Source organism: Pan paniscus, chromosome 18 (assembly GCF_029289425.2).
Source record: "Pan paniscus chromosome 18, NHGRI_mPanPan1-v2.0_pri, whole genome shotgun sequence".
Classification (NCBI taxonomy): domain Eukaryota; kingdom Metazoa; phylum Chordata; class Mammalia; order Primates; family Hominidae; genus Pan; species Pan paniscus.
The window spans coordinates 2577045-2604363 of record NC_073267.2 but is presented as its reverse complement, the minus strand read 5'-3'; the positions used below and the strand labels follow the sequence as shown (position 1 = coordinate 2604363).

The 27319-nt window shown below is 47.4% G+C and overlaps 1 protein-coding gene across 11 annotated transcripts in view; it reads right to left on the bottom strand.

Annotated features, from left to right (window-relative positions):
* LOC117977917 (uncharacterized) overlaps window positions 1-23391 on the bottom strand; it is a 37111-nt gene extending 13720 nt beyond the window's left edge. For 2 of the 11 annotated variants that reach the window (XR_010110447.1, XM_063598254.1), the window contains exons 1-6: window positions 21387-23390; window positions 19749-19854; window positions 18567-18608; window positions 10884-11066; window positions 9382-9733; window positions 957-1063 (exon numbers count right to left, since the gene is read on the bottom strand). Coding sequence is in view for 4 of the 11 variants with exons in the window: in XM_063598254.1 (XP_063454324.1) it covers window positions 957-1063; window positions 9382-9733; window positions 10884-11066; window positions 18567-18608; window positions 19749-19854; window positions 21387-21475 (879 nt within the window). In the remaining 7 variants the exon portion in view is untranslated. Of the gene's footprint in view, window positions 1-956; window positions 1064-2315; window positions 2438-2598; window positions 2966-5079; window positions 5231-9381; window positions 9734-10883; window positions 11067-18566; window positions 18609-19748; window positions 19855-21386 lie in introns of those variants that run through there. The other 9 variants (XR_008621526.2, XM_055100696.2, XM_055100695.2 and 6 more) reach the window with 7 other exon arrangements.
* Between the last annotated feature and the right edge of the window lie 3928 nt (window positions 23392-27319).

Below are 27319 nucleotides of genomic sequence, written 5' to 3'. Positions count from 1 at the left end.
TACTGCAGTCCTTATGTTATTGCTTTGTTTCAATATCTGGTATGATTGCCTGAGGGACCTGAGGTTTTTAATCGTAGGGGTTTTTTTTAATCTTTAGAAGTGGTTGGTTATGTAACATATTATTATTTGGTTTTTTTTGAGACTGGATTTTGCTCTGTCACCCAGGCTGGAGTGCAGTGGCTCGATCACAGCTCACTGCAGCCTCAACCTCCTGGGCTTCAAGCAATCCTCCTGCCCCAGCCTCCCAAGTAGCTGGGATCACAGATGTGTGCCACCACGCCTGGCCAATGTTAAAAAATCCTTTAACTTTTTTGTGGAGATGCACTCCTGGACTCAAGCGATCCTCCTACTTGTCCCGACCACCAGCCCCTTTCTGGTAAACATTTACACTGTTTATTATCTGATGCCATTTCTATCTTCTTCCTTGTCGTCCAGACATCAAAGAATTAGGTTTCTTCAGGGTTTTCTTTTTCAAGTGCTCAGTGTTAAAGATCACTCACATTAGGGCCAGACACCACGGCTCATGCCTGTAATCCCAGCACTTTGGGAGGCCGAGGCGGGCAGAGCACTTGAGGTGGGGAGTTTGAGACCAGCCCAGCCAACTTGGTGAAACCCCACCTCTACTGAAAAAAATACAAAAATTAGCTGGGCGTGATGGTGCATGCCTGTAGTCCCAGCCACTTGGGAGGCTGAGGCATGAGAATCGCTTGAACCCAGGAGGCAGAGGTTGTAGTGAGCTGAGATCACATCAGCACACTGTAGCCTGGGTGACAGAGCGAGACTCTGACTCAAAAAATAAATAAAATAAATATCACTTACATGAGATATACCCAAGGGGTGGTCTATAGAGACTTGGAAGCAGTGGTTATTCCAACAGGGGCACGGAAGTCATCTGGCTATGCCAGGATGCCCAGGGGATACTCGGGGTGGGTGGCATGGTGCTGCTGGGGACTCACCGCACAGGACGCTCTGATTGATGCACTGCCAGGAGTAGCGCTCTGTCTTGGGGCTACAGCCGGCCTCCTCAGCTCGAGTGTAACAACAGTCGTGGCCATGGCAGCACCTGCGGATGTCACATGGGCAGGACAGCAGGTGGGTGAAGCTCTCTCCTGGCCCCCCTCTCTTGCCAGGACCATGGGTGACTGAAGACCCCCAGGGAGGCACAGCATCCTCTTATCTAAGATTTTTTTTTTTTTTCAGAGACAGGGTCTTTCTCTGTCACCCAGGCTGGACTGCAGAGGCACAATCATAGCTCACGGCAGCCTTGAACTCCTGGGCTCAAGCGATCCTCCCACTTCAGTGTCCCAATAGCTGAGACTACAGGCACACGCCAGCACGCCCGGCTGGGTTTTTAATTTGTATTTCCTTTGAGACAGCGTATCTCTCTGTTGCTCAGGCTGGAGTGCAATGGCTCAATCAGCTCACTTTAGCCTTGAACTCCCGGGCTCAAGTGATACTGCCACCTCAACCTCCCAAGTCTGCTACTACAGGAACACAAACTCCTTTTTTTAAATCTTTTGTGGATATGGGGTCTCACTACGTTGCCTAGGCTGGTCTCGAACTCCCAGGCTCAAGCAGTCCTCCTACCTCAGCCTCCCCAAATGCTGGGATTACAGGTGGGAGCTACTGTACCCCTGGCCTTATCTAAGCTGTTTCCCTGAAAATCCCCGTCTTGGGTAATGATTCCATTGGCCCCACCATGCCCTGTCCTGCCTTCCTGGCTGTGCCCAAGCTTGGTCCCTGCCTGCCTGCCTGCCTCACTCTCTGGGTCTCGAGCTCCTGTGACACATGACTCCTCTCTCTTCCTGGAGTGATCCAAGCCCTGCCACTTCCTGACTTTGCCCACACTGTACCCTCTGCCTGGGGCAACTTCATGTCTGCCCATTGTCCCTTAGGCCTCAGCCCAGGCGCAAGCCCTTGCCTCCGGAGGTCATCCAGGCCTCACCAGGCTACACCCTCTCGTAAAATTGGATTCCCTCCCTTCAGGGCAGGTTTATAATGAAATCTTCCTCAGAGGCCAGGTGCGGTGACACCCATCTGTAATCCCAGCACTTTGGGAGGCTGAGGTGGGAGGATCACTTGAGGCCAGGGGGTCGAGACCAGCCTGGGCAACATAAGAGAGACTCTTGTCTCTATAACAAATTTAAAAATTAGCTCACCAGGCCAGGCTCAGTGGCTCATGCCTGTAATCCCAACACTTTGAGAGGCCGAGGCAGGTGGATCACGAGGTCAGGAGTTCGAGAGCAGCCTGACCAACATGGCAAAACCCTGTCTCTACTAAAAATACAAGATTAGCCAGGCATGGTGGCATGCACCTGTAATCCCAGCTACTCGGGAGGCTGAGGTAGGAGAATTGCTTGAACCCAGGAGGTGGAGGTTGCGGTGAGCCAAGATCACGCCATTGCAGTCCAGCCTGAGCAACAGAGCAAGACTCTGTCTCGAGACAATAAAAACACACAAAAAATTAACTCGCCATGATGGCACATGCCTATAGTCCTAGCTACTTGGGAGGCTGAGGTGGGAGGATTCCCTTCAGCCCAGGAGTTTGAGGCTGCAGTGAGCCACTATGATTGTGCCACTGCACTCTAACCTGGGCAAAAGCGAGACCCCAGGCTAGAGTGCATGGTTTTGGGTCACTGCAACCTCCACCTCCCAGGTTCAAGTGATTCTCCTGCCTCAGCCTCTTGAGTAGCTGGGACTACAGGCATGTGCCACCATGCCTGGGTAATTTTTGTATTTTTAGTAGAGACAGGGTTTAGTAGAGACCACGGTGAAACCCCGTCTCTATTAAACAAATCTCTACTAACCCCATCTCTACAAAAAACAGCTGGGCGTGGTAGTGCACACCTGTAATTCCAGCTACTTGGGAGGCTGAGGCACGAGAATCATTTGCATCTTGGAGGCAGAGTTTGCAGTGAGCTGACATCACACCACTGCACTCCAGCTGGGATGACAGAGCAAGACCCTGTCTCAAGAAAAAGAAAAAGGAACAAACAACAGCAACGACAACAAAAAAACCTCTGTGTCAATCACAGCCTTCAAGCTAGGGGAGAGGCGGCCGAATTCTGCCCTCTGCTAACTAACTATAGCTTTGTGGAAATGGGTGAGTGGCGTGCCCTTGTGAGCCTCAGTGCCCCATCTGTAAAATGGGCATAACTGTCATGCCCATCTTTAAGAACAGCCTTGGGGGTAAATGAGTGGAAGTCATGGAAAGATCTCAGCCCACAACCTTCCACAGAACAGACGCTTCTCACACAGTAAGTAGCAGGAGTGCAGAGGCCGCAGGAATGAATCCAGCCAGACTGCCTGGGTTCAAGTCCCAGCTCCCACGTCTTGGTAACTATGTGGCCTCAGACAAGTTACTTAATATTTCTTTTTTTTTTTTTTTTTTCAGATGGAGTTTTGCTCTGTCACCCAGGTTGGAGTGCAGTGGTGTGATCTCGACTAATTGCAACCTCTGCCTCCCGGGTTCAAGCAATTTTCCTGCCTCAGCTTCCTGAGTAGCTAGAATTACAGGCACCTGCCACCACACACAGCTAATTTTTGTATTTTTAGTAGAGACGGGGTTTCGCCATGTTGGCCAGGATGGTCTCGAACTCCTGACCTCATGATCTGCCTGCCTCAGCCTCCCAAAGTACTGGGATTACAGGCGTGAGCCACCGCACCTGGACATGTTACTGAATATTTCTGTGCCTAGGTTTCTTCATGTGAAATGGGATTGTTGTGAGATCACAAAGAGATTCCCAGGGCAGTTCCTAGTGCTTAGTCTGGCTGCCTTTGTATGTGTGTATGTGTGTGTGTGTGTGTGCGTGTGTGTGTGTGTGTGTTTAATATAGAGACAGGGTCTCACTCTGTTGCCTAGGCTCATTTCACACTCCTGGGCTCCAGTGATCCTCCTGCCTCGACCCAAAGTGGTGGGATTACAGGCATGAGTCAACACACCTGGTCACTTTATATTATTATTATTTTTTTCTTTTGAGACAGGGTTTGGCACTGTTGTCCAGGTTGGAATACAGCAGTGCAATCTCAACTCACTGCAAACTCCGCCTCCCGGGTTCAAGCAATTCTCCTGCCTCAGTCTCCCGAGTAGCTGGGATTACAGACGCCTGCCACCACACACAGCTAATTTTTGCATTTTTAGTAGAGATGGGGTTTCACCATATTGGCCAGGCTGGTCTCGAACTGCTGACCTCATGATCTGCCTGCCTCAGCCTCCCAAAGTACTGGGATTACAGGCGTGAGCCACCGCACCTGGACATGTTACTGAATATTTCTGTGCCTAGGTTTCTTCATGTGAAATGGGATTGTTGTGAGATCACAAAGAGATTCCCAGGGCAGTTCCTAGTGCTTAGTCTGGCTGCCTTTGTATGTGTGTATGTGTGTGTGTCTGTGTGTGCGCGTGTGTGTGTGTGTGTTTAATATAGAGACAGGGTCTCACTCTGTTGCCTAGGCTCGTTTCACACTCCTGGGCTCCAGTGATCCTCCTGCCTCAACCCAAAGTGGTGGGATTACAGGCATGAGTCAACACACCTGGTCACTTTATATTATTATTATTTTTTTCTTTTGAGACAGGGTTTGGCACTGTTGTCCAGGTTGGAATACAGCAGTGCAATCTCAACTCACTGCAAACTCCGCCTCCCGGGTTCAAGCAATTCTCCTGCCTCAGTCTCCCGAGTAGCTGGGATTACAGACGCCTGCCACCACACACAGCTAATTTTTGCATTTTTAGTAGAGATGGGGTTTCACCATATTGGCCAGGCTGGCCTTGAACTCCTGACCTCAAGTGATCTGCCCGCCTTGGCCTCCCAAAGTGCTGGGATTACAGGAGTGAGCCACCGCTCCTGGCCAATTTTTTAAGGCAACGTTTTCAGCCCATGGCCAGGGTAAGGCGCAGCTGGTACCAAGATCTGGCTTCACTGGCCATGTTATCCAAGAGGCCTCTGCCTGCCCGCAAAGTAGTACTGCACACTGGGATCTCCCTGGACCAAACCCCAGCTTCAGTTTTGGGTACTTCCTCATAAGGCTTGACTACCCCAGAGTGTGAGGGATTTTGTAGCCTGGTCCCAGGCATGCACTCACCAGTCAATGGCATCGCGGGGCTGGCCATGGCCTCCCAAGCCACAAAAGCAACCATATTTCATATAGGCGATGGGAGTTCAGGGACCAACACAACCCACAATTCCTGCCAGTTCCAGGATCCCACGTCGGTGCACACATAATATCCTGGAGGCTGGGGGGTAAACAAAGGTGACAGGCTGCAGGTCAGGGCTTCCCAGACCCCTGGGAAGGGCATGAGCCTGAGAAGAGCCTAGGTATTACAGCCTGGCTGTCTGGGTTTGAATCCTACTTCCTAGCTGTGTGACCTTGGACAAATTCCTAACCTCTCTGGGCCTTGGTTTCCTCATCTGTGAAATGGGGGATAAGCTGACTTCAACTCATATGAATGAAATGAGATAATGAGTATAAAGCCCCTGGTGCATGAAAAGGCTATTATAATCCAGCTGGGCTCAGTGGCTCACACCTGTAATCCCAAGATTTTGGGAGGCCCAGACGGGCAGATCACCTGAGGTCAGCAGTTCAAGATCAGCCTGGCCAACATGGTGAAACCCCATCTGTAGTAAAAATACAAAAATTAGCCGAGCATAGTGGTGCACGCCTGTAATCCCAGCTACTAGGGAGGCTGAGGAAGGAGAGTCACTTGAACCTGAGAGGCGAAGATTGCAGTGAGCCAAGATTTTGCCACTGCATTCCAACCTGGGCGACAGAGCAAGAGTCCCAAAAAAAGAAAAAAAAAAAAAAGGCTAACTATTATAATCAAGGTCCTCAAGGTAGCCAAGGAGGGAAAAGAGTCGTGCACGAAACCTTTGTCCAGTTCCCTGTGTTGGGCACTCGGCATCATATAAGCCTACAGGTGTCTGTCACCAAGGTGGGCTCCTCTGTGGCAGCTCCCAGGCCCTGGCACTGCCCTGTGCTCATGACTTTTCCTCCAGACTCAGGCTCAGGGCCCTTGGTATCTCCTCTTATTTTCACTGCCAGATAGGAAGGCCCCTTGGCCTGAGCCCAGCCATTTTTCTAGATCCTGGCACAGCTTGGACATGTAATGGTGCCCAATGCATGTGACTGGAACCCCTGCATTGGACATGTAGGAAACGAGGCCAGCCGGGAAAGGTAACCCCACATTCCCACAGCCAGCAGGAACTCAAGCAGAGGCTTCAACCCAGGCTTCTGACTTGCAAACCAGTGCTCCTTCCTCCTTACACAGTAACGACAGGGGAAGGTGGCCTTCCGGGTTGCCAGAGCCGAGTGGTACCAGCAATAGAGTGGAAAACTCACACACAGGCTTGCCTGCTTCCTTGGTTAGGTTTAGGGTTTATACGGCTCCGGGAAGTTGATGCATTGTGTTTGATCATCCCTTTTTTTTTTTTTTTTGAGACAGAGTCTTATTCCTGTTGCCCAGGCTGGAGCACAGTGGTGTAATCTTGCTCACAGCAACTTCTGCCTCCCAGGTTCAAGCAACTGTCCAGCCTCAGTCTCCCGAGTAGCTGGGATCACAGGCGTGCCCCACCACACCCAGCTGATTTTTGTATTTCTAGTAGAAACGGGGTTTCACCATCTAGGCTGGGCCGGTCTCAAACTCCTGACCTCATGTGATCCACCTGCTTTGGCCTCCCAAAGTGCTGGGATTATAGGCATGAGCCACTGCGCTCATCCTGATCATCTTGTCTCTCTTTTTTTAAATAGAGACAGGGTCTCACTCTGTCACCCACACTGGAGTGCAGTGGCACAATCATAGCTCACTGCAGCCTCCAAATCCTGGGCTCAAGCGATCCTCCTGCCTCAGCCTCCAGATCCTGGGCTCAAGCGATCCTCCTGCTTCAACCTCCAGACATACGGGCATGCACCACCATGCCCAGCTAATTTTTAAAGTTTTAGTAGATCTGCGGTCTCACTATGTTGCCCAGGCTGGTCACAAACTCCTGGCCTCAAGTGATTCTCCTTCCTTGGCCTCCCAAGGCGCTGGGATTCCAGGCATGAGCCACCATGCCCAGTCTCATTTCTATTTTATCTAGAACATGTTTTCATCACACTGACTTTTTTGAGAAGTCCAGGCCAATTTTAAATTCCATTTTGTCTTTTTATCAGTGGAAAAGTAGCATATTTATGTTGCACGACAAAGATGAATCAAATAGGAAGAAAATGTAAAACACATTTGGGGCCAGGCACAGTGGCTCATGCCTGTAATCCCAGCACTTTGGGAGGCCAAGGCGGGTGGATCACCTGAAGTCAGGAGTTCCAGACCAGCCTGACCAACACGGAGAAACCCTGTTTCTACTAAAAATATAAAATTAGCCATGCATGGTGGCGCATGCCTGTAATCCCAGCTACTTGGGAGGGTGAGGCAGGAGAATCACTTGAACCCGGGAGGCAGAGGTTGCAGTGAGCCGAGCTCGTGCTATCACACTCCAGCCTGGGCAATAAGAGTGATACTCCGTCTCAAAAAAAAAAAAAAAAAAAAAAAAACCACGAAAATAAAATGGCATTTAGAGTTGAAAGCTTCACCTTCCTCTCTGGATGGTGAGTCCTCACTCTCCCAGCAGCCCACGCCTCTGCCTCAAACCTCCATGGCTCCCACGAGTCTGGATAAAGCTAAGGAGTCTCACTGCACCTCAAGTCCTGGGGGTAGTCAGCCCCTCTCACCCCTCCCTCATCCTCTCACACAAGAGTCATTTACTGTCCCTCCAGTTATGCCCAGTCACGCAGACACTCTGCTGCTCAAATGCCCTCACCCCATCCTCAGCCTGCTCCCAGGCCACCTCCCTCCAGAATCCACCTTGCCTGCCAGGTGGCCATAGGGACCCTCACCATACTGTCTGCTTGTGGCAGTGCCCTCCAGCCTGGGGGGTCTTCCAGAGCAGATATCTGGCCAAGCACAGTGGCTCATGCCTGTAATCTCAGCACTTTCAGAGGCCAAGGCAGGTGGATCACCTGAGGTCAGGAGTTCGAGACCAGCCTTGCTAACATGGTGAAACCCCGTCTCTACTAAAAATACAAAAATTAGCCAGGTGTGGTGGTGGTGCATGCCTGTAGTCCCAGCTACTCAGGAGGCTGAGGCAGGAGAATCTCTTGGACCCGGGAGGTGGAGGTTGCAGTGAGCTGAAATGGTGCCACTGCACTCCAGCCTGGGCAACAGTGAGACTCTGTCTTAAAAAAAAAGAAAAAGAAAAAGAGCAGAGCTCTGATATAAGCTGCCCTGGCACACAGTGAGCTTCCAGAAATGGTCCCTTGACCTCTAAATCCACCAAGACCCAGGGAACATGCCCTCTCTGAGCACTCTGACAATGTCCCAGTCCCAACACGGTACCCTGAAGCTGTCCCCAAAGTTTCCCCTGCCACACTCCCTGACCACTCTCTGGTATCTCAGAGCCCTAGCAACAGCCCTATAGAGGGAGGGTTCTAGGCATGGGGCAGGCATGAGCACTGTGCTTATAACCAAGCAAAACACTCCCTCTGTGCCAACATAGGTGGGGCAGGTCACGCTGGGGTCTGTTTGCCCTGTCTGCCCGCTGCAGCCTCCTCGGGGAGGGCCGGGGTTGTCTATGCATCCTGTGAGCCCCAGGGTCTATGTGCACATATGTGTGTCTGTGCCTTTCTCTCTCTCTCTCTCAGTGTGTGTGTGTGTGTGCATGTGTCCCCCTAGTGGTATCTCAGTATTTTTGCCTGTGGGAGCAGCACACCGTGAGCTGCACACCTGAGGGCCAGGTGAGTCTGGGGCTGGTCCTGTGCCTGCGCATCTGTGTGCTGGCGGTGTCTGCATAGTACTCTGTGGCTACATGTATCTGTGCACCCCAGAAATGGGCAGTCACCCAGGAGACCTCTCTACAGTGACCCCAAAGGATGGATAGTGGGATAGGGACAGTATGTCTTTTTTTTTGGTCACAGGGGTTTGTTGTACAGGGGCACAATATATTCTTCTCCCACACCCAAGCCGGGCCCTTTCTGCCCCTGCTCCTCCCACCCTCTTGTGTCTCACATCTCAGGGACAGGTGGAATGAAGGATAAGTTTGCGGATCCCAGATCAGGACAACCGGGAAGCTTCCGGGCTGCTGGAGAGGGTCACAGCCGGTTAGGGGAGGGAGCCAGGAGAGGACTCTGTGGCCCTGGGGAAGGGCTAGGCTAGTTCTGGGTCCCTGGGAGGAGTGAGTGGGGGGCCCTACAGAGGGCTGGGACCCAGAGTGTGGGTGAGCATTAGAAGAGCGAGCTGGGGGCTCTAGGGCAACTAGGAACTTGAAGAGGGATGGGAGGCAGGGCTGCTGGCTCCCTAGGAATGGCTGGAGGAATCCCAGAATGCCTGAGTTCCGTGAAAGCCCCTTCCTCACTCACCCTCGCCGGACCCGGGGCCAGGTCCAAGCAGCAGCAGCAGCAGCAGCAGCAGCAGCAGCAGCAGCAGCAGCAGCAGCAGCGACGGGAGCCACAGGAGCAGCATGATTGGCAGGCACACAGGTAGCGGCCCCATTGGAGGGTGACAGAGGTGGGACGGTGCTGCCACCCTCTGGGATGGAGGCAGCAAGCCCAGCGGACAAACACCCCAGCTGCCACGCCCCGGCCCGGCCCCCGACGTCACCTTCCCTTGGGGCCCAGGCGGAGCCAGATAGGGGCAGGCACCTGGGGCGGCGCAATGGCGTCCTGATCTCTGCATCTTGGTCACTGAAGGGGCTCGAGAGGCTGCGGGGCGCTGGGGACAGGACTGGGAGTCAGGCCCAGGAAAGTCTCCTCGGAATAAGGGAGGAAAAGGCGCTCTTTTGATGTTATTATTACCCCAGCCCCTCCCCCACTCACCTGGGCGCCCAAAGGGGACAGAAGACTTGGAGGTGGGGTAGTCCTGAATTTACTTTAACATTTTATTTCATTTGGCCAGAAACGAGGTGGCTCACGCCTGTAATCCCAGCACTTTGGAAGGCCGAGGCTGGAGGATCACCTGAGGTCAGGAGTTCAAAACCAGCCTGGCCAACATGGCAAAGCCGTCTCTACTAAAAACACAAAAATTAGCCGGGCGTGGTGGTACGGACCTACAATCCCAGCTACTTGGGAGGCTGAGGCACAGGAATCGCTTGAACACGGAAGGTGGAGGTTGCAGTGAACCAAGATCACTCCACTGCACTCCAGCCTGGGTGAGAGCCAGACTCCATCTCTTTCTCTCCTTCCCTCCCTCTCTCTCTCTCTCTCTGTCAGTCTAGAGAGAGTTGATTGTCCCCGGTCAGTCTCCCTCTCTCAGTCGAGAGAGAGAGAGAGAGAGAGAGAGAGAGAAAGAGAGGGATGGAGGCTGGGCACAGGGCTCACGCCTGTAATCCCAGCACTTTGGGATACCGAGGCGGGTGGATCACCTGAGGTCAGGAGTTCGAGACCAGCCTGGCCAACATGATGAAACCCTGTCTCTACTAAAAATACAAAAAATTCCCGGGGTATGGTGTTGGGCGCTTATAATCCCAACTACTCAGGAGGCTGAGGCAGGAGAATCGCTTGAACCTAGGAGGCAGAAATTGCAGTGAGCCAAGATCGCACCACTGCACTCCAGCCTGGGCAACAAGAGTAAAACTCTGTCACACACACACAGACACAGACACACACACACACACACACACACACACACACAAAATTAACCAGGCATGGTGGCATGTGCCTGTAGTCTCAGCGGCTCAGGAGGCTGAGGTACAAGAATCGCTTGAATCTGGGAGGTGAAGGTTGCAGTGATCCAAGATCGCGCTATTCCACTCCAGCTGGAGCGAGAAGACCGAGACTCCATGTCAAAAAAAAAAAAAAAAAAAAAAAAAAGTCTCTGTCTCAAAAAAAAAAAAAAAAAAAAAAAAAAAAAAAATCATACAAACCAGAAGTCTTGATCTGTGATCTTGGGAAAAGCTGTTCACATCAAGGATGCCATCTTCTTCCAGTGAAAAACTTCCCTCTTGTGAGATTATGAAGCCAAAGTTCAAGGTCCTGAAGTTTTGCTGTAGTGTGGATGGCAAGGACATTCTATGTCTGATGTTCTCAGAAGATCCAATCTTCAGGTTCTAGATTGTGAAGGAATTGATTGTCCCCAGTCAGTGAGCCATAAAAAGCTTTCAGTATCTGGTGAAAATACACCGTACCATAGATCTACTGTTATAATATCAGCCCTCTTGCATGGGAAAGCAACCAGAAAACATGCATTGAAAATGACAATTGACAATTGAAATGTTCAAATTGCCCATGAGGTAGCCAAATGCACCTGAAGCTTTGATTGTCTTCCCAGGAACATGGATTTGACAAACAAAACATTGGTTATGAACTATTTTAGCAATTTATAAGTCAGCATAGAAATACATATTTAATTTGGATCATTTTATCTTTTCCATGATGAGTCATGGAATGCAGAGCCTTTTATTTTTCGTTTTTAGACAAAGTGTCGTTCTTGTTGCCCAGGTTGGAGTGCAATGGCGCTATCTCCGCTCACCACAACCTCTGCCTCCTGGGTTCAAGTGACTCTCCTGCCTCAGCCTCCTGAGTAGCTGGGATTACAGGCATGAGCCACCACGCCCGGCTAATTTTTTGTATTTCTAGTTCAGATGGGGTTTCACCATGGTATCGATCTCCTGACCTTGTGATCTGCCCACCTTGGCCTCCCAAACTGCTGGGATTACAGGCTTGAGCCACCGTGCCCAGCCTAATTTCTGTACTTTTAGTAGAGACGGGGTTTCACCATGTTGGCCAGGATGGTCTCCATCTCTTGACCTCATGATCCGCCTGCATCGGCCTCCCAAAGTATTGGGATTACAGGCGTGAGCCACCACACCCGGCCCCTCCTTTTTTTGAGATGGAGTTTCACTCTTGTTGCCCAGGCTGGAGTGCAATGGCGTGATCTCAGCTCACTGCAACCTCCACCTCCTGGCTTCAAGCAATTCTCCTGCCTCAGCCTCCCAAGTAGCTAGGATTACAGGCATGCCCCACCACACCTGGCTAATTTTGTTTTTTTTTTTTTTTTTTTTTTTTTTTTTACTAGAGATGGGGTTCCACCATGTTGATCAGGCTGGTCTTGAACTCTTGACCTCAAGTGATCCACTCACCTTGGCCTCCCAAAGTGTTAGGATTACAGGCTGAGATTACAGGTTCCTGCAATCATGTCCTGCTAATTTTTATTTTTAGTAGACACAGGGTTTCTACATGTTGGTCAGGCTGGTCTCAAACTCATGACTTCAGGTGATCTGACTGCCTTGGCCTCCCAAAATGCAGGGATTACAGGGGTATATTTTATATTTAAAGCATATTTAACAATTAAGGGCCAGGCTCAGTGTCTCACGCCTGTAATCCCAGCATTTTGGGAGGCTGAGGTGGGCGGATCACCTGAGGTCGGAAATTTGAGATGCACAAGAGTGAAACTCCGTCTCAAAAAAAAAAAAAAATATATAAAATAGACATTATGGCCGGGCGTGGTAGCTCATGCCTGTAATCCCAGCACATTGGGAGGCCGAGGCGGGCAGATTACCTGAGGTCAGGAGTTCGAGACCAGCCTGGCCAATATCATGAAACCTTGTCTCTACTAAAAATACAAAATTTAGCCAGGTGTGGTCGTGTGCACCTGTAATCCCAGCTACTCGGAGGCTGAGGCAGAAGAACCGCTTGAACCCAGGAGGTGGAGGTTGCAGTGAGCCGAGATCGCACCATTGCACTCCAGCCTGGGCAACAAGAGCAAAACTCCGTCTCAAAAAATATATATATAGATACACATATACGTATATATGCGTATATATATGTATATATGTATATGTATACACACATTATATGTAATATCTACTTTTAAATATAAACATAAATATTATAAAGCTTTTATTGCAATTGTTCATTTTAGAAACTTCAGAAAATACAAATTAGTAAAAAGAAGAAAATAAGTCTGTAATACCACTTTTAAGGACTTTTTTGAAAACCTCTAGCTTTTATTTGAGATAAATTTACATATGAAGACTTTTTTTAAAAAAAATCATAATGATGACTTTTTCATAGGACTGTGTAGGATAAAGCTTGTGAAATGTCTATCTAACATATTTTGTAATATATGAAAATTTCAGCTAAACTTGTTCTATAGCATCACATGGTTTCAATATATTATTAGAAAATCATTCCATAAACAATGGTTTGGTATATAGTTTCAACAATTCAAGGCTGGGCACAGTGGCTCACGCCTGTAATCCTACCACTTTGGGAGGCCAAGGCAGGCAAATCGCCTGAGGTCAGGAGTTCAAGGCCAGCCTGGCCAACATGGTAAAACCCTGTCTCTACTAAAAATACAAAAATTAGCCGAGCATGGTGTCAGGCGCCTGTGATCCCAGCTACTCAGGAGGCTGAGGCAGGAGAACCACTTGAACCTAGGTGGCAGATGTTGCAGTGAGCCAAGATCTTGCCACTGCACTCCAGACTAAGCGACAGAATGAGATTCCATCTCAAACAAAATAAATAAATAAAATAATTCAGCAGGATGAGGTGGCTCATGCCTATAACCCCAGCACTTTAGGAGGCTGCAGTGGGACTACTGCTTTTGCCTGGGAGTTCAAGACCAGCCTGGGCAACATAGAGATACCATGTCTCAGAAAAAAAAAATTAATTTAAAAAAAAAAGAATTCATTGATGATTCTGTATTTACAAATATATTCCTGCATCATTTGTTCATGGTAACCAGGAAATTGCGATGCATAAATACATGCTGTCATTTCCAAAGCCGCTGTCTTCCAGAATTGGTACTGATTCTAGTAGACTTTTCATTCTGGCGTTAAAAATGTAATTAATAGGAATGTCTTCTACCTAATAGCTTTTTTCCCCAAAACTCCCCAACCCCCTCACTCCAGAGGCCTTAAGTAGTCTAATTTAATCAGCTTAGTCTGAAATATAATACTACCTAGGCATCTTGTTGGCCTAGTATTTCTTACTCTTTCATGGAATGAACTGTGCAATTGTTTTGTGTGGTTAAAAGGTATTCTAGCTCAGGTATAGTGGCTCACACCTGTAATCCCAGCACTTTGGGATGCCGAGGTGGGTGGATCACCTGAGGTCGGGAGTTCGAGACCAGCCTGGCCAACATGGTGAAAACCCGTCTCTACTAAAAATACAAAGATTAGCCAGGTGAGGTGGTGTGTGCCTGTAATCGCAGATACTCAGGAGGCAGAGACACGACAATTGCTTGAACCCAGGAGGCAGAGGTTGCGGTGAGCTAAGATTGCACCACTGCACTCCATTCTGGGCAACAGAGTGAGACCCTGTCTCAAAAAATAAAAAACAAAATAAATAAATAAAAAATAAAAGGCATTCTAATAAAGTTATTGGTTTTTTTTTTTTTCAATTCCAGAGTGGACTGATGTACTGGCCCTTTGTACAGGTAAGTTCCGCCTACTCAGTAATATGAACTCAGGGCTTTGGTTTCCATGTGGCCCTAACGGACTCTCTCTCTGTTCCAGCTGACCAACTTCAGCCTTGTTCCTGTTCAATGGAGAACAGCTTACGCTGGAGTCTGTGGTTTTCTCTGGGCCACCTTCATCTGTTTTTCCCAGCAGAGTGGTGACGGCACATTCAAGTCAGCTTTCACCATTTTATATACAAAGGGGACCAGTGCCACAGAACGGTCCCCGGAGAAATGAGAAGTCAAGGACTCTCTTAAAGGGACCACATTTTTGACCTAAAATGCACAGAATTGCCTGCAGACAAAATATTTGATGTGCCAATTATGCACTTCATTTTGAGGAATTACTACTATTTATACACCCACTTCTAAAAAAATTATCAATGATTATTTTGGATAGTATTCAGACATTTTTTCCTGTTCTAGTCTGAAATATTACTTCTCTAATATTTTGGTTAATATGAATAATAGTGGCAAGGTGGCATTTTAGAATTATTAATATTTCTAATATTTTAACACAAGTTTCAGGAAACTTGGTTTTGATTGTTTACACTTCTAATCTAAAATCTCAGGTTATCTCCTGAACACTTTTGGGCAGATGAAGTTTTATACCAAAAAATACTTCTTAGAGTGAATTTTAATTTACATAGAACTCAATTGAAATGAAGATTTAATAACCAGATTTCTTTCTTTTTTTTTTTTTTTTTTGTGGTGGAGTCTTGCTGTCTCCCCGGCTGGAGTGCAGTGGCATGATCTCCGCTCACTGCAGCCTCCACCCTCTGGGTTCAAGCTATTCTCCTGCCTCAGGCTCCTGAGTAGCTGGGAATACAGGCACGTGACACCAGGCCCAGCTGATTTTTGTATTTTTGTTCGTTTGTTTTTGTTTTTGAGACAGAGTCTCGCTCTGTCACCCAAGCTGGAGTGCAGTTGTGAGATCTCGGCTCACTGCAAGCTCCGCCTCCTGGGTTCACGCCATTCTGCCTCAGCCTCCCAAGTAGCTAGGACTACAGGCACCTGCCACGATGCCCAGCTAATTTTTTGTATTTTTAGTAGAGATGAAGTTTCACCATGTTGGCCAGGATGGTCTTGATCTCCTGACCACATAATCCACCCGCCTCGGCCTCCCAAAGTGCTGGGATTATAGGCTTGAGCCACCACAACCGACTTTTTTTTTTTTTTTTCTTGAGACAGAGACTCACTCTGTCACCCAGGCTGGAGTACAGTGGCATGATTTTGGCTCACTGCAACCTCTGCCTCCTGGGTTCAAATGATCCTACTGCCTCATCCTTCAGAGTAGCTGGGATTACAGGCATGTGCCACCATGCCTGGCTCAGTTTTGTATTTTTAGTAGAGAGGGCGTTTTGCCATGTTGGCTAGGCTGGTCTCTGTCCGGCCTCTGAGCTCAAGCTAAGCCATCATATCCCAGTGACCTGTACGTATACATCCAGATGGCCTGAAGCTACTGAAGATCCACAGAAGTGAAAATAGCCTTAACTGATGACATTGCACCATTGTGATTTGCTACTGCCCCACCCTAACTGATCAATGTACTTCGTAATCTCTCCCACCCTTAAGAAGGTTCTTTTTAATTCTCCCCACCCTTGACAATGTACTTTGTGAGATCCACCCCCTACCTGCAAAACATTGCTCCAAACTCCACCACCTATCCCCAAACCTGTAAGAACTAATGATAATCCACCACCCTTTGCTGACTCCTTTTTTGGACTCAGCCCACCGGCACCCAGGTGAAATAAACAGCCATGTTGCTCATACAAAGCCTGTTTGGTAGCCTCTTCACGCAGACACATGAGACAGTGTCCAACTCCTGGCCTCAACTGATCCACTCTCATTGGCCCCCCAAGGTGCTGGGATTATAGGCGTGAGCCTCCGCACCTGGCTCAGTAAGTACATTTTTTATTATCAAAAAAAGAGTAGTGTATGGTTGGCATATTCTGTGTAGAATGTATTTTCCTGATGTCTTCTATTTTTATAATTTCTGAGTTAAGTACTTTTTAATGAATGCTTTTTAGTTTTGGGCAGATTCAGTTGACTAAAGCACTTCATTTCCCAGATACATGAAATAAAATACTTGGTTTCTTTTCCAATTTCACACTGATGTTATTTTGTGAAAATCAGTGCTTTAAGATAAATCTTTATACTTTAAGGTAAACATGAGAAACTTGATCTAATATTTAATATTTATTCATTTCTACACTTTATTAACTTCTACACCAGCAGATTTAAAAATTATGTAACTATCTCAAGAAGTTTCACTTGGACGTAGTGGTTCACGCTTGTAATCCCAGCAATTTGGGAGGCTGAGGTGGGAGGACCACTTAAGGCAAGGAGTCTGAGACCAGCCTGGGCAATACAGCAAGATCCCATCTCTATTTTAAAGAAAAGCTTCACTTTGGGAGGCCAAGGCGGGTGGGTCACAAGGTCAGGAGATCGAGACCATCCTGGCTAACATGGTAAAACCCCATCTCTACTAAAAATACAAAAAATTAGCCAGGTGTGGTGGTGGGCACCTGTAGTCCCAGCTACTCGGGAGGCTGAGGCAGATGAATGGCATGAACCCGGGAGGCGGAGCTTGCAGTGAGCTGAGATTGCGCCATTGCACTCCAGCCTGGGCGACAGAGCAAAAAAAAAAAAAAAGATTAAAAGATCAGAAGACAGGAGGATCAGAAACACTGAAGTTTTAAGAAGTGGGTGGCCAACAGTGTCGGCTGATACGAGGAATACAAGGCTTAAAAAAGTAAGTCCACTGAGGTGGGCTCAGTGGCTCACACTTGTAATCCCAGCACTTTGGGAGGCCGAGGCGGGCAGGTCACCTGAGGTCAGGAGTTCAAGACCAACCTGGCCAACATGGTGAAACCCTGTTTCTACTAAAAATAAAAAAATTAACCAGGCATGGTGGCAGGTGCCTGTAATCTCAGCTATTTGGGAGGCTGAGGCAGGAGGATTGCTTGAACCCAAGAGGCAAAGGTTGCAGTGAGCCCAGATCACACCACTGCACTCCAGCCTGGGTGACAAGAAGGAGAGTTTGTCTCAAAAAAAAGTCCACTGAAATCAGCATGTAAAAAAAAAACATGGGTAACCTGTCACGGTAATTACTACAGTGATAAGAACAGTGGACTTAAATGTGAATGAGAAATGATACAGCGCAGTCAGCTGGAACAAAAACAACAGATGACAATTACTGCCCTTAGTTTGAGTCAGAGACTGTTCTAAGTGCTTCTTGCATATTAGCTCATTCAATCCTTAAGTATTTCCATGTTTAAAGCCAGGCACAGTGGCATGCACCTATAGTCCCAGCTTTTTAGAAGGCTGAAGAGAAAGGATCATTTGAGGCCAGGAGTTCAAGGCTGTAGTGCACTACGATCACACCTGTGAATAGCCAGAGCAACACAGCAAGACCACATCTCTTAAAAAACAAAACACTCCATATTTTTTAAATCTCTATTGTTTTCTTGGTTTCACACAGTGGAAAATAGAGGCAGAGAGGTTACAACAATTTGCTCAAGATCACACACTGGATAATAAAATTGGAATTTCATTCCAGGCAATCTAACTACCACTGCCGTGGTAATAAACCATTCTCTTCAAAACTGGGCAGTAAAGCAAGAACGGTGAAACAAAATGTATTAAGGTTTTACTACATGATAGGTGTATCTCAAACCTGGAAATGCTGAATCAGTGGTTTTTTTTTTTTTTTTTTTTTTGGTTTGTTTTAGCTTTAAAGAGACAAGAGAGTTGCATGCAGCATGGAGGAAAGAGGTAGTAACCTAATAGAAAGGAAGCATTAGAGCAGGGTTTCCCAGCCTCAACACTGTTGTCATTTGGGGCTGGATCACTCTTGGTTATGGGAGGCTGCCCTGTGCACTGTGAGATGTTTAGCAGCATCTCTGTCATTCAACCACCAGATGCCAGTAGCACCCTTTCCTCCCAATTGTGACAAAAATATCTGCAGCCATCATCAAATGTCTTCTAGGGGGTAAAACTGTCCCTGGTTGAGAACCACCAGATTAAAGTAAGGGAGGACCATGGAGAGAGCAAGTTCTGGAGGACAGAATGGGACCCAAAGAGCAAACTATGTCTGTATAAAGTGGCGATAATTTTGCTAATGATCAAACACAAAATTAATTACCTTTATGTCTGGATCTAACAGCTCAAAGTCATTTGTTTCACCCTTAACAAGAAGGGGAAAGAATTAAGTTATGCTTTTGTTTCCTGTTTAGTATCAACAGCAAGACTTTTAACCGTACTTTAACATCAGATGAAATTATAAAAGGAACACTAACTTTCACATGTCAATTGTGGATTATAAAATCATGACTACAAAAATTTAAACACTCATGTTAGTGCAGCCAGAGGGCTTGGAAAAAGGAAAATGATAAACTACATTTAGATATACTTCTGTATTGACATTTGAATATAATAGTTGATACTCCTGCGAATTCTCAAAAAGCATGAGGGAAAAAAACAGCCAGGTATAATGATCTAATTCAGGAGGATCTAAAAAAGTATTCACTCAAATATGGATACAAATGGATATTACATATCAACATATGGTTACTTAACATTTTCCCTCTACTGCTGAGATATAGTAGAAATGCTTCTAAACTACCACAAAAACAAAAATCCCTATTCAGAGAACTGGTTTACTGTCCCAAAGTAATGCTTAGGTAAGTTCCTCAAAAAATAAAATGCTGTAGGCCAGGCATGGTGGCTCAAGTCTGTAATCCCAGCACTTTGGGAGGCCGAGGCGGGTGGATCACAAGGTCAGGAGTTCGAGACCAGCCTGGCCTTTAGTAGAAACCCCGTCTCTACTAAAAAAATAAAAAAATTAGCCAGGTGTTGTGGTGCATGCCTGTAACTCCAGCTATTCAGAAGACTGAGGCAGGAGAATTGCTTGAACCTGGGAGGTGGAGGATGCAGTAAGCCGAGGTCACGCCACTGCACTCCAGCCTGGGTGACAAAGGAAGACTCCAACACAAATAAATAAATAAATAAATAAAATGCTGTAATTGTTTTTAATTCTAGCACTTGCTAAAGTTAAAAGATGCTTGGTAAATAAAGCATTTGAAGAGGTGTAACCTCAGTAAAGACATTATTACTTTCTCATTATTACCTGTGAAATGGGCCAAGGTGGGGGAAAAAAAGGACACTATTACTCTAATTTTGCACTGACGGCATCATGCTATTATTAAATATTTGATTTCAACTGGTATCTTAATTAATCTTGCTATTTCTCTTGGTCTTTAGTATAACAGCAATAGTTGTATTCTGACCTGACCAAAAGCAAACCTCACACATTATCTCCTCTTACTTTTTTGTACTTCAGCAAGACTTCTGTCACAGTTCCACCAAACCGAACAGTTTTTCTTGGGGGAGAATTGAAAAAATCATTCTCTAATGCACGCATATTTGAAATCCTGTGGAACCAAGATTAACAAGCTATTAAGTTCATGAAAATAATAAAAATTATAATAGCCAACATTTATTGAAACAACATAATTCAGTGGGACTATTGTTAAGGCCTCTTTACTGGTCTCCCTGCTTCCACTCTGAACCAACAATCCCTCCTTTGTTCAGCAACCAATAACTGTGTTCCCACTGCACTTACAGTAAAAATCCAAATCTCTCAGTGTGGTCTTTAAGATCCTACATTAATCTGGCCCCTGCCTACCTCTCTCACCTCATCTCCAACAACTTGTTTTACTACAGCCATAATGTCTTTTCTGCTCTTCAAACAAGCCAAGCTCTTTCTCATTTCACTTACTGTTCACTCTATTGGAAATACTCTTTTCCCAAATCTCTACGTGGCTGGATTTTTTTTTTTTTTGAGATGAAGTCTTGCTCTGCTGCCCAGGCTGGAGTGCAGTGGTGTGATCTCGGCTTAACTGCAACCTCCATCTCCCGGGTTCAAGCAATTCTCCTGCCACAGCCTCCTGAGTAGCCGGGATTACAGACCCCTGCCACCATGCCCGGCTAATTTTTGTATTTTCAGTAGAGACGAGGTTTCGCACGTTGGCCAGGCTGGTCTCGAACTCCTGACTTCAGGTGATCCGCCCGCCTTGGCCTCCCAAAGTGCTGGGATTACAGGCGTGAGCAACCGCGCCCGGCCTAGATTTTTGTCTTCATTCAAGTGGAAGCTCAAATGACAGATGTCTTCCCAATGAGAAATCTCAAACGCTCCTTCTCTCCCTTCTCCCTCCCCCATTACCTTGTTGTATAACTGAAATCACCGTGTTCGTTTATTTATTGGCCTATGTACTGCCTTTCCCCCCATGCTGTAAGCTCTGTAGAAAGCAGGGACATTAGTGTCTTTGGATAAACCACTGTCCCCGGTGTTTAACACAGTAAGCAGGAGCTCGATAAATATTATGAATCATATTACGCTAATTGTTTTACAAGGTTTGCTTCACTTACACATAGTAAATTAATGAAAAAACATAGCATCCTAATGACTCTGAAGGTTAAACGCCAAGAGTGCTATGGGGGTTAGGGATTTTAAAAGTGGAGCAAAATAAAGACTGCTAAACAAATACGTGTGTCGAAACAAATTTCAAACAAAAAAGATGTAATATTCAATTTGCCACGAGTGACAACATTCGGCTGATAACCCACATAGCCCAGGGAAATCCCTTCCAAATTTGGACGAAGAAGAGGGAAGGAAGAGGGGTCAAGGCGCAGAAGGCAGTCCCCAGGCCTGGGAAATGACGAAGAGACACGGTCGGGAAAGGGGGCCTCCAGAACAGAGAACATACTCACTTTTCCAGGCCCCACCCATGCCTATTACCCAGTTAGGAGGAATGAGCTCATTTCTGTGAACGTGAGATGACCCTCGACCCCGTGCTCCTATCACACGCCATTAGCTTTGTCCCACATCCTTTCAATCCGCTCCTCTAAGCGCGGTCCTGAGCTTTGGTCCCAGACGCGCAGAAGGAAGCGGCCTGAATCTTACCCAGTCCTCGACGCGCCCAGCGTCTTGACTGCAGAGGACGAAGCGGCCGCATCTCCCGGCAAACGCGTGTGAAGCAGCGGTGCCGCCATTGGGCCGAACTAACGCGACCGCTGCGCCTCAGGCCGGATGCCCAGCTCCTTCCAGCCACAGCCTCTGTCCCGGAAGTTGCGCGTGCCAGCGCAACCTTCAGCCAATCAGGGGCCCCCGTGGGGCGGGCGTATGCTCTCGGCGGGCTAGAGCGCCGCTAAAACCCGCTCCTCGTTCTACTTGGAGGACCAGTTCCAGCCAGCGCGAGTGCGCGAGTATAAGGAGAGACGGGAAGGACCGGCTCCATCCAGCCCTGAGGATCCCAAAGAAAGGGTGGAAACACCCTGGATGTGCTAAGCTGTGGCCGGGTACACTCAAGTGTTAATTTTTTGGAGTCAAAGCCTCCCTCAGTCAAATCGAAGAAACTGAAGCACTTGTGACTGACCCAGATCCTCACGGAGGAAAGGGGATTCGAACCCGGCTGACCCAGGAGCCTGGGCCCTATACTCAGTGCAGCATTCTCACAGACACCCAAGATAACGTTATCCTCGTGGAAACGAGCTCGACGAAGTGACCTACCCCAGAGCCTCAAGGCTGTGATGATGCTGGCATGAGAAACAACAGGAGAGTTACCAAGAGGTGTTACCCCCTTGACTTTATTTATTTATTTATTTTTTCTTTTGAGACCGAGTCTTGCCCTGTTGCCCAGGTGGAGTGCAGTGGCGTGATCTCAGCTCACTGCAACCTCCGCCTCCCTAGTTCAAGCAATTCTCTTGCCTCAGCCTCCCAAGTAGCTGGGATTACAGGCGCATGCCTCCACACCCGGCTAATTTTCGTATTTTTAGTGAAGACGGGGTTGCACTGTGTTGGCCAGGCTGGTCTCGAACTCATGACCTCAGGTCATCCACCCGCCTCGGCCTCCCAAAGTGCTGGGATTACAAGCGTGAGCCACAGCGCCCGGCCAAACTTAAATTTTTAAAAGAGGAACAGAAGTCAGCCAGACCAACAAAAGAGCGACTGGTGTTCCAAGCATAGGAAACAGAGGCCAAAACCTCGGGACTGTGGAGGATGTAGAGGGAGAGCAGGGGCTGCCCCTACTCTCAGGGAGGGGGAAAGTTGCAACTTTGGAAACTGTACAGGCCTATCAAAAATACAAAAATATCCAGCCTGGGTGACACGGTGAAACTCCATCTCTACAAAAAATTTAAAAAATAAAAATAATAAAAATTATCTGGGTGTGGTGGCACACACCTGTAGTCCCAGCTACTCAGGAGGCTGAGGATTGCTTGAGCCTGGGAGATAGCACCACTGCACTCCTGCTTGGGCAACAGAGTGAGACCCTGTCTCGAAATAAATAAATAAATTTTTAAAAATGCATATGTATGGGCCCGGCGCAGTGGCCCACGCCTGTTATCCCAACACTTTGGGAGGCCGAGGCAAGTGGATCACCTGAGGCCAGAAGTTTGAGACCAGCCTGGCCAACATGAAAAAACCCTGTCTCTACTAAAAATATAAAATTAGCCAGGCATGGTGGCAGTGCCTGTAATCCCAGCTACTTGGGAGGCCGAGGCAGGAGAATAGCTTGAACCCCGGAGGCAGAGGTTGCAGTGAGCCAAGATCATGCCATTGCACTCCAGCCTGGGTGACGAGAGAAACTGTGTCTCAAAAAAAAAAAAAAAAAAAAGGTGTGTGTGTGTGTGTGTGTGTGTGTGTGTTTATATGTATCTCTCTCCAGGAGTTCAAGACCAGCCTGGGCAACATATGGTGGTGCATACCTGTAGTCCCAGCTACTTTAAAACTGAGGAGGGAGGATCACTTGAGCCCTGGAGGTCAAGGCTGCAGTGAGCTGTGATTGCACCCTTGCACTCCAGCGTGGACAACAGAGCTAGACCCTATTTCACAACATAAAATACAGCAATTTGGTTTTTTTGTGTTTTGTTTTTTTTTGAGGCAGAGTCTTGCTCTGTCACCCAGGCTGGAGTACAATGTCGGGATCTCGGCTCACTGCATCCTCTGCTTCCCAGGTTCAAGCGATTCTTGTGCCTCAGCCTCCCCAGTAGCTAGGATTACAGGCATGCGCCACCATGCCCAGCTAATTTTTGTATTTTTAGTAGAGACAGGGTTTCACCATGTTGGCCAGGCTGGTCTCGAACTCTTGACCTCAAGTAATCCGCCCGCCTTGGCATCCCAAAGTGCTGGGATTACAGGCATGAGCCACCACGCCCCGCCAGCAGTTTCTTAAACATAAACCATAGCTCTGTTTTGCAACAGTGTAAAATCAGTAACTGTCTTTCCTGAGTCTCTATTTGGTCCTTACTGAGTTCCTCGGGAATGTTGGACAGGAATCATCTGTGTCTCAAGGACAGAGGAAATAATTGCACCCTAGCTCACAAAGATACTTCAAGATAACTGTTCAAATGAGAATCTCCTCTTCACTTCCAAGGCAAAGCAAAGCAAAAACAAAAAGCAACAACAGCAAAACAGCAATCTGACAATTATCTGTTTTGTTTTGTTTTGGTTTGAGACAGGATCTCATTGTCTAGCCCAAGTTAGAGCGCAATGGCGCGATCACGGCTCGTTGCAGCCTCGGGCTCCTACAGCTTATGCAATCCTCTCACCTCAGCCTCCCAAACCCACACCACCAAGCCCAGCTAATTTTTTGTATTTTTGGTAAATACGAGGTCTCACTTTGTTGCCCAGGCTGGTCTTGAACCCCCGGCCCAAGTGATCCTCCCACCTTGGCCTCCCAAAGTGTGTCTCCCCACCTGCACTCCCATTCTTTCCCTTAAAAAAAGTCTGAGTCTGGGTGCAGTGGCTCACACCTGTAATGCCAGAGCTTTGGGAGGCTGAGGCAGGAGGATAACTTGAAGCCAGGAGTTTGAGACCAGCCCAGGCAACACAGCCAGACTCCGTCTCTACAAATAACACTTTTAAAAAACGTACCCAGCATACCCAAAGGACTATAAATCATGCTGCTTTAAAGACACATGCACACGTATGTTTACTGCAGCATTATTCACAATAGCAAAGACTTGGAACCAACCCAAATGTCCAACAATGATAGACTGGATTAAGAAAATGTGGCACATATACAGCATGGAATACTATGCAGCCATAAAAAATGATGAGTTCACGTCCTTTGTAGGGACATGGATGAAATTGGAAATCATCATTCTCAGTAAACTATCGCAAGAACAAAAAACCAAACACCGCATCTTCTCACTCGTAGGTGGGAATTGAACAATGAGAACGCACGGACACAGGAAGGGGAACATCACACTCTGGGGACTGTTGTGGGGTGGGGGGAGGGGGAGGGATAGCATTGGGAGATATACCTAATGCTAGATGACGACTTAGTGGGTGCAGCGCACCAACATGGCACATGTATACATATGTAACTAACCTGCACATTGTGCACATGTACCCTAAAACTTAAAGTATAATAATAATAAATAAAAAATTAAAAAAAAACAACTTACCCAGGCATGGTGGCACGTGCATGTAGTTCCAACTATTTGGCAGACAGAGGTGGGAGAATCACCTGAACCCAGGAGTTGGAGGCTGCAGTGAGCTATGACTGCACCACGACACTCTCTGGCCTGGGTGACAAAGCAAAATCTCATCTCTTAAAAAAAAAAGGGGAAATAAAGCTTGACATGTATAAAATAATATGTTAATGTAAGTTATAAGAACATAATGGGCCGGGCGCAGCGGCTCCTGCGTGTAATCCCAGCACTTTGGGAGGCCGAGGCAGGCGGATCACGAGGTCAGGAGATCGAGACCATCCTGGCAAACACGGTGAAACCCCGTCTCTACTAAAAATACAAAAAAAAAAAAAAAAAAATTAGCAGGGCATGGTGGCGGGCACCTGTAGTCCCAGCTACTTGGGAAACTGAGGCAGGAGAATGGCATGAACCCGAGAGATGGAGCTTGCAATGAGCCGAGATCGTGCCACTGCACCCCAGCCTGGGCAACAGAGTCAGACTCCGTCTCAAAAAAAAAAAAAAAAAAAAAGAGCATAATGAACACCTGTGAACATATCACCCAATTTAAGAAGCCGAACATTAACTAGGACAATTGACACTTACTGTGTGCTGCTCTCGGATCCCACCTTCTACCTGCTTTCCTCCCAAAAATAGTCACCATCATGATTTTTAAAAGTCATTTTAGTTTTCTTTGCATAATTACCATATTTATACTCCTAAACAATGCACTATATTTACTTTTATTTGTCTTTGCATTTTATAAAGTTATCTCCATGCTGTATTATACTGCTGTTTGTTTTCAACATTATGCTTTTTCTTTTTTTTTTTTTTGAGATGGAGTCTCCCTCTGTTGCCCAGGCTGGAGTTCAGTGGCATGGTCTCCCGCCGTCCTCCCACCTCTGCCTCCCAAAGTGCTGAGATTATAGGCATGAGCCACCGCGACCAGCCTGAATATTCTTGTATCATGTCCTGATGTATGCGTACAAGTGTCTTTCTAGGGTGGAACTGTTGGGTTGGAGGGGGCACAAAAAGCTTTTAGGAAAGGAGAAAGGAACAAATTTAATATCTACGATTTTTTTTTTTTTTTTTTGAGACAGAGTGTCGCTCTGTTGCCCAGGCTGGAGTACAGTGGCACAAGCTCAGCTCACTGCAACCTCTGCCTCCCGGGTTCAAGCGATTCTCCTGCCTCAGCCTCCTGAGTAGCTGGGACTACACGTGCCTGCCACCACACCTGGCTAATTTTTGTATTTTTAGTAGAGATGGGGTTTCTCCATGTTGCCCAGGCTGGTCTCAAATGCCTGGCCTCAGGTGATCTGCCTGCCTCGAACTCCTAAAATGCTGGGATTACAGGTGTGAGCCATCGTGTCTGGCTACTATTAGTGTTTCTATTTAGAAATTGTTCATCTGGATCCTCCCTACCTGTCAGCCATTTGCAATACATTTGTTGAGCATAAAGAGTGACCTTCTTGGCCGGGCGTGGTGGCTCACACCTGTAATCCCAGCACTTTTGGAGGCCAACATGGGTGGATCACCTGAGGTCGGGAGTTCGAGACCAGACTGACCAACATGGAAAAACCCTATCTCTACTAAAAATACAAAATTAGCCTGGCATGGTGGCACATGCCTGTAATCCCAGCTACTCGGGAGGCTGAGATAGGAGAATCACTTGAACCTGGGAGGCAGAGGTTGTAGTGAGCCGAGATCACCGCCATTGCACTCCAGCCTAGGCATCAAAACTCCCTCTCAAAGAAAAAGAGCGACTTTCTTGTCCACAGCAAAGAATCACTGGAAGCCATATGATGCAATATGACCTCCTCTCTCTAGCCAGTGTCGATTGGGTTACAGGAGGGCACCAAGAAGCTTTTCGAAGGCTGTGCCAATGTACACTTCCAGCAATATCTTCTTAAGCTTGAGTGCAGCTCCTTATTTTCCCAAAGCACAGTTAAGACTAAGGCTGCCAAGTTTTTAAAAAGATTTAAAAGAAACTGAGCATTATACAAGAAAAATACTGGCCGGGCCCTGTGGCTCATGCCTGTAATCCCTGTACTTTGGGAGGCTGAGGTGGGTGGATCACTTGAGATCAGGAGTTCAAGACCAGCCGGGCCAACATGGTGAAACCCAATCTCTACTAAAAATATGAATTAGCCAGGTGTGGTGGCAGGTGCCTCTAATCCCAGCTACTCGGGAGGCTGAGGCTGGAGAATCGCTTGAACCAAGGAGGCAGAGGTTGCAGTGAGCCGAGATAGCAACACTGCACTCCAGCCTGGGCAACAGAGCAAGACTCGGTCTCAAAAAAAAAAAAAAAAAAAAAGGAGAAAAAGGAAACCTTGAAACTAAATGCATAATTTCCTGTTGTAATTCTTTGGCCATGTCCGTTCTTTGTGGAGCCTCTATTCAGTCAAATTGTCCTGTGGGCCAAAT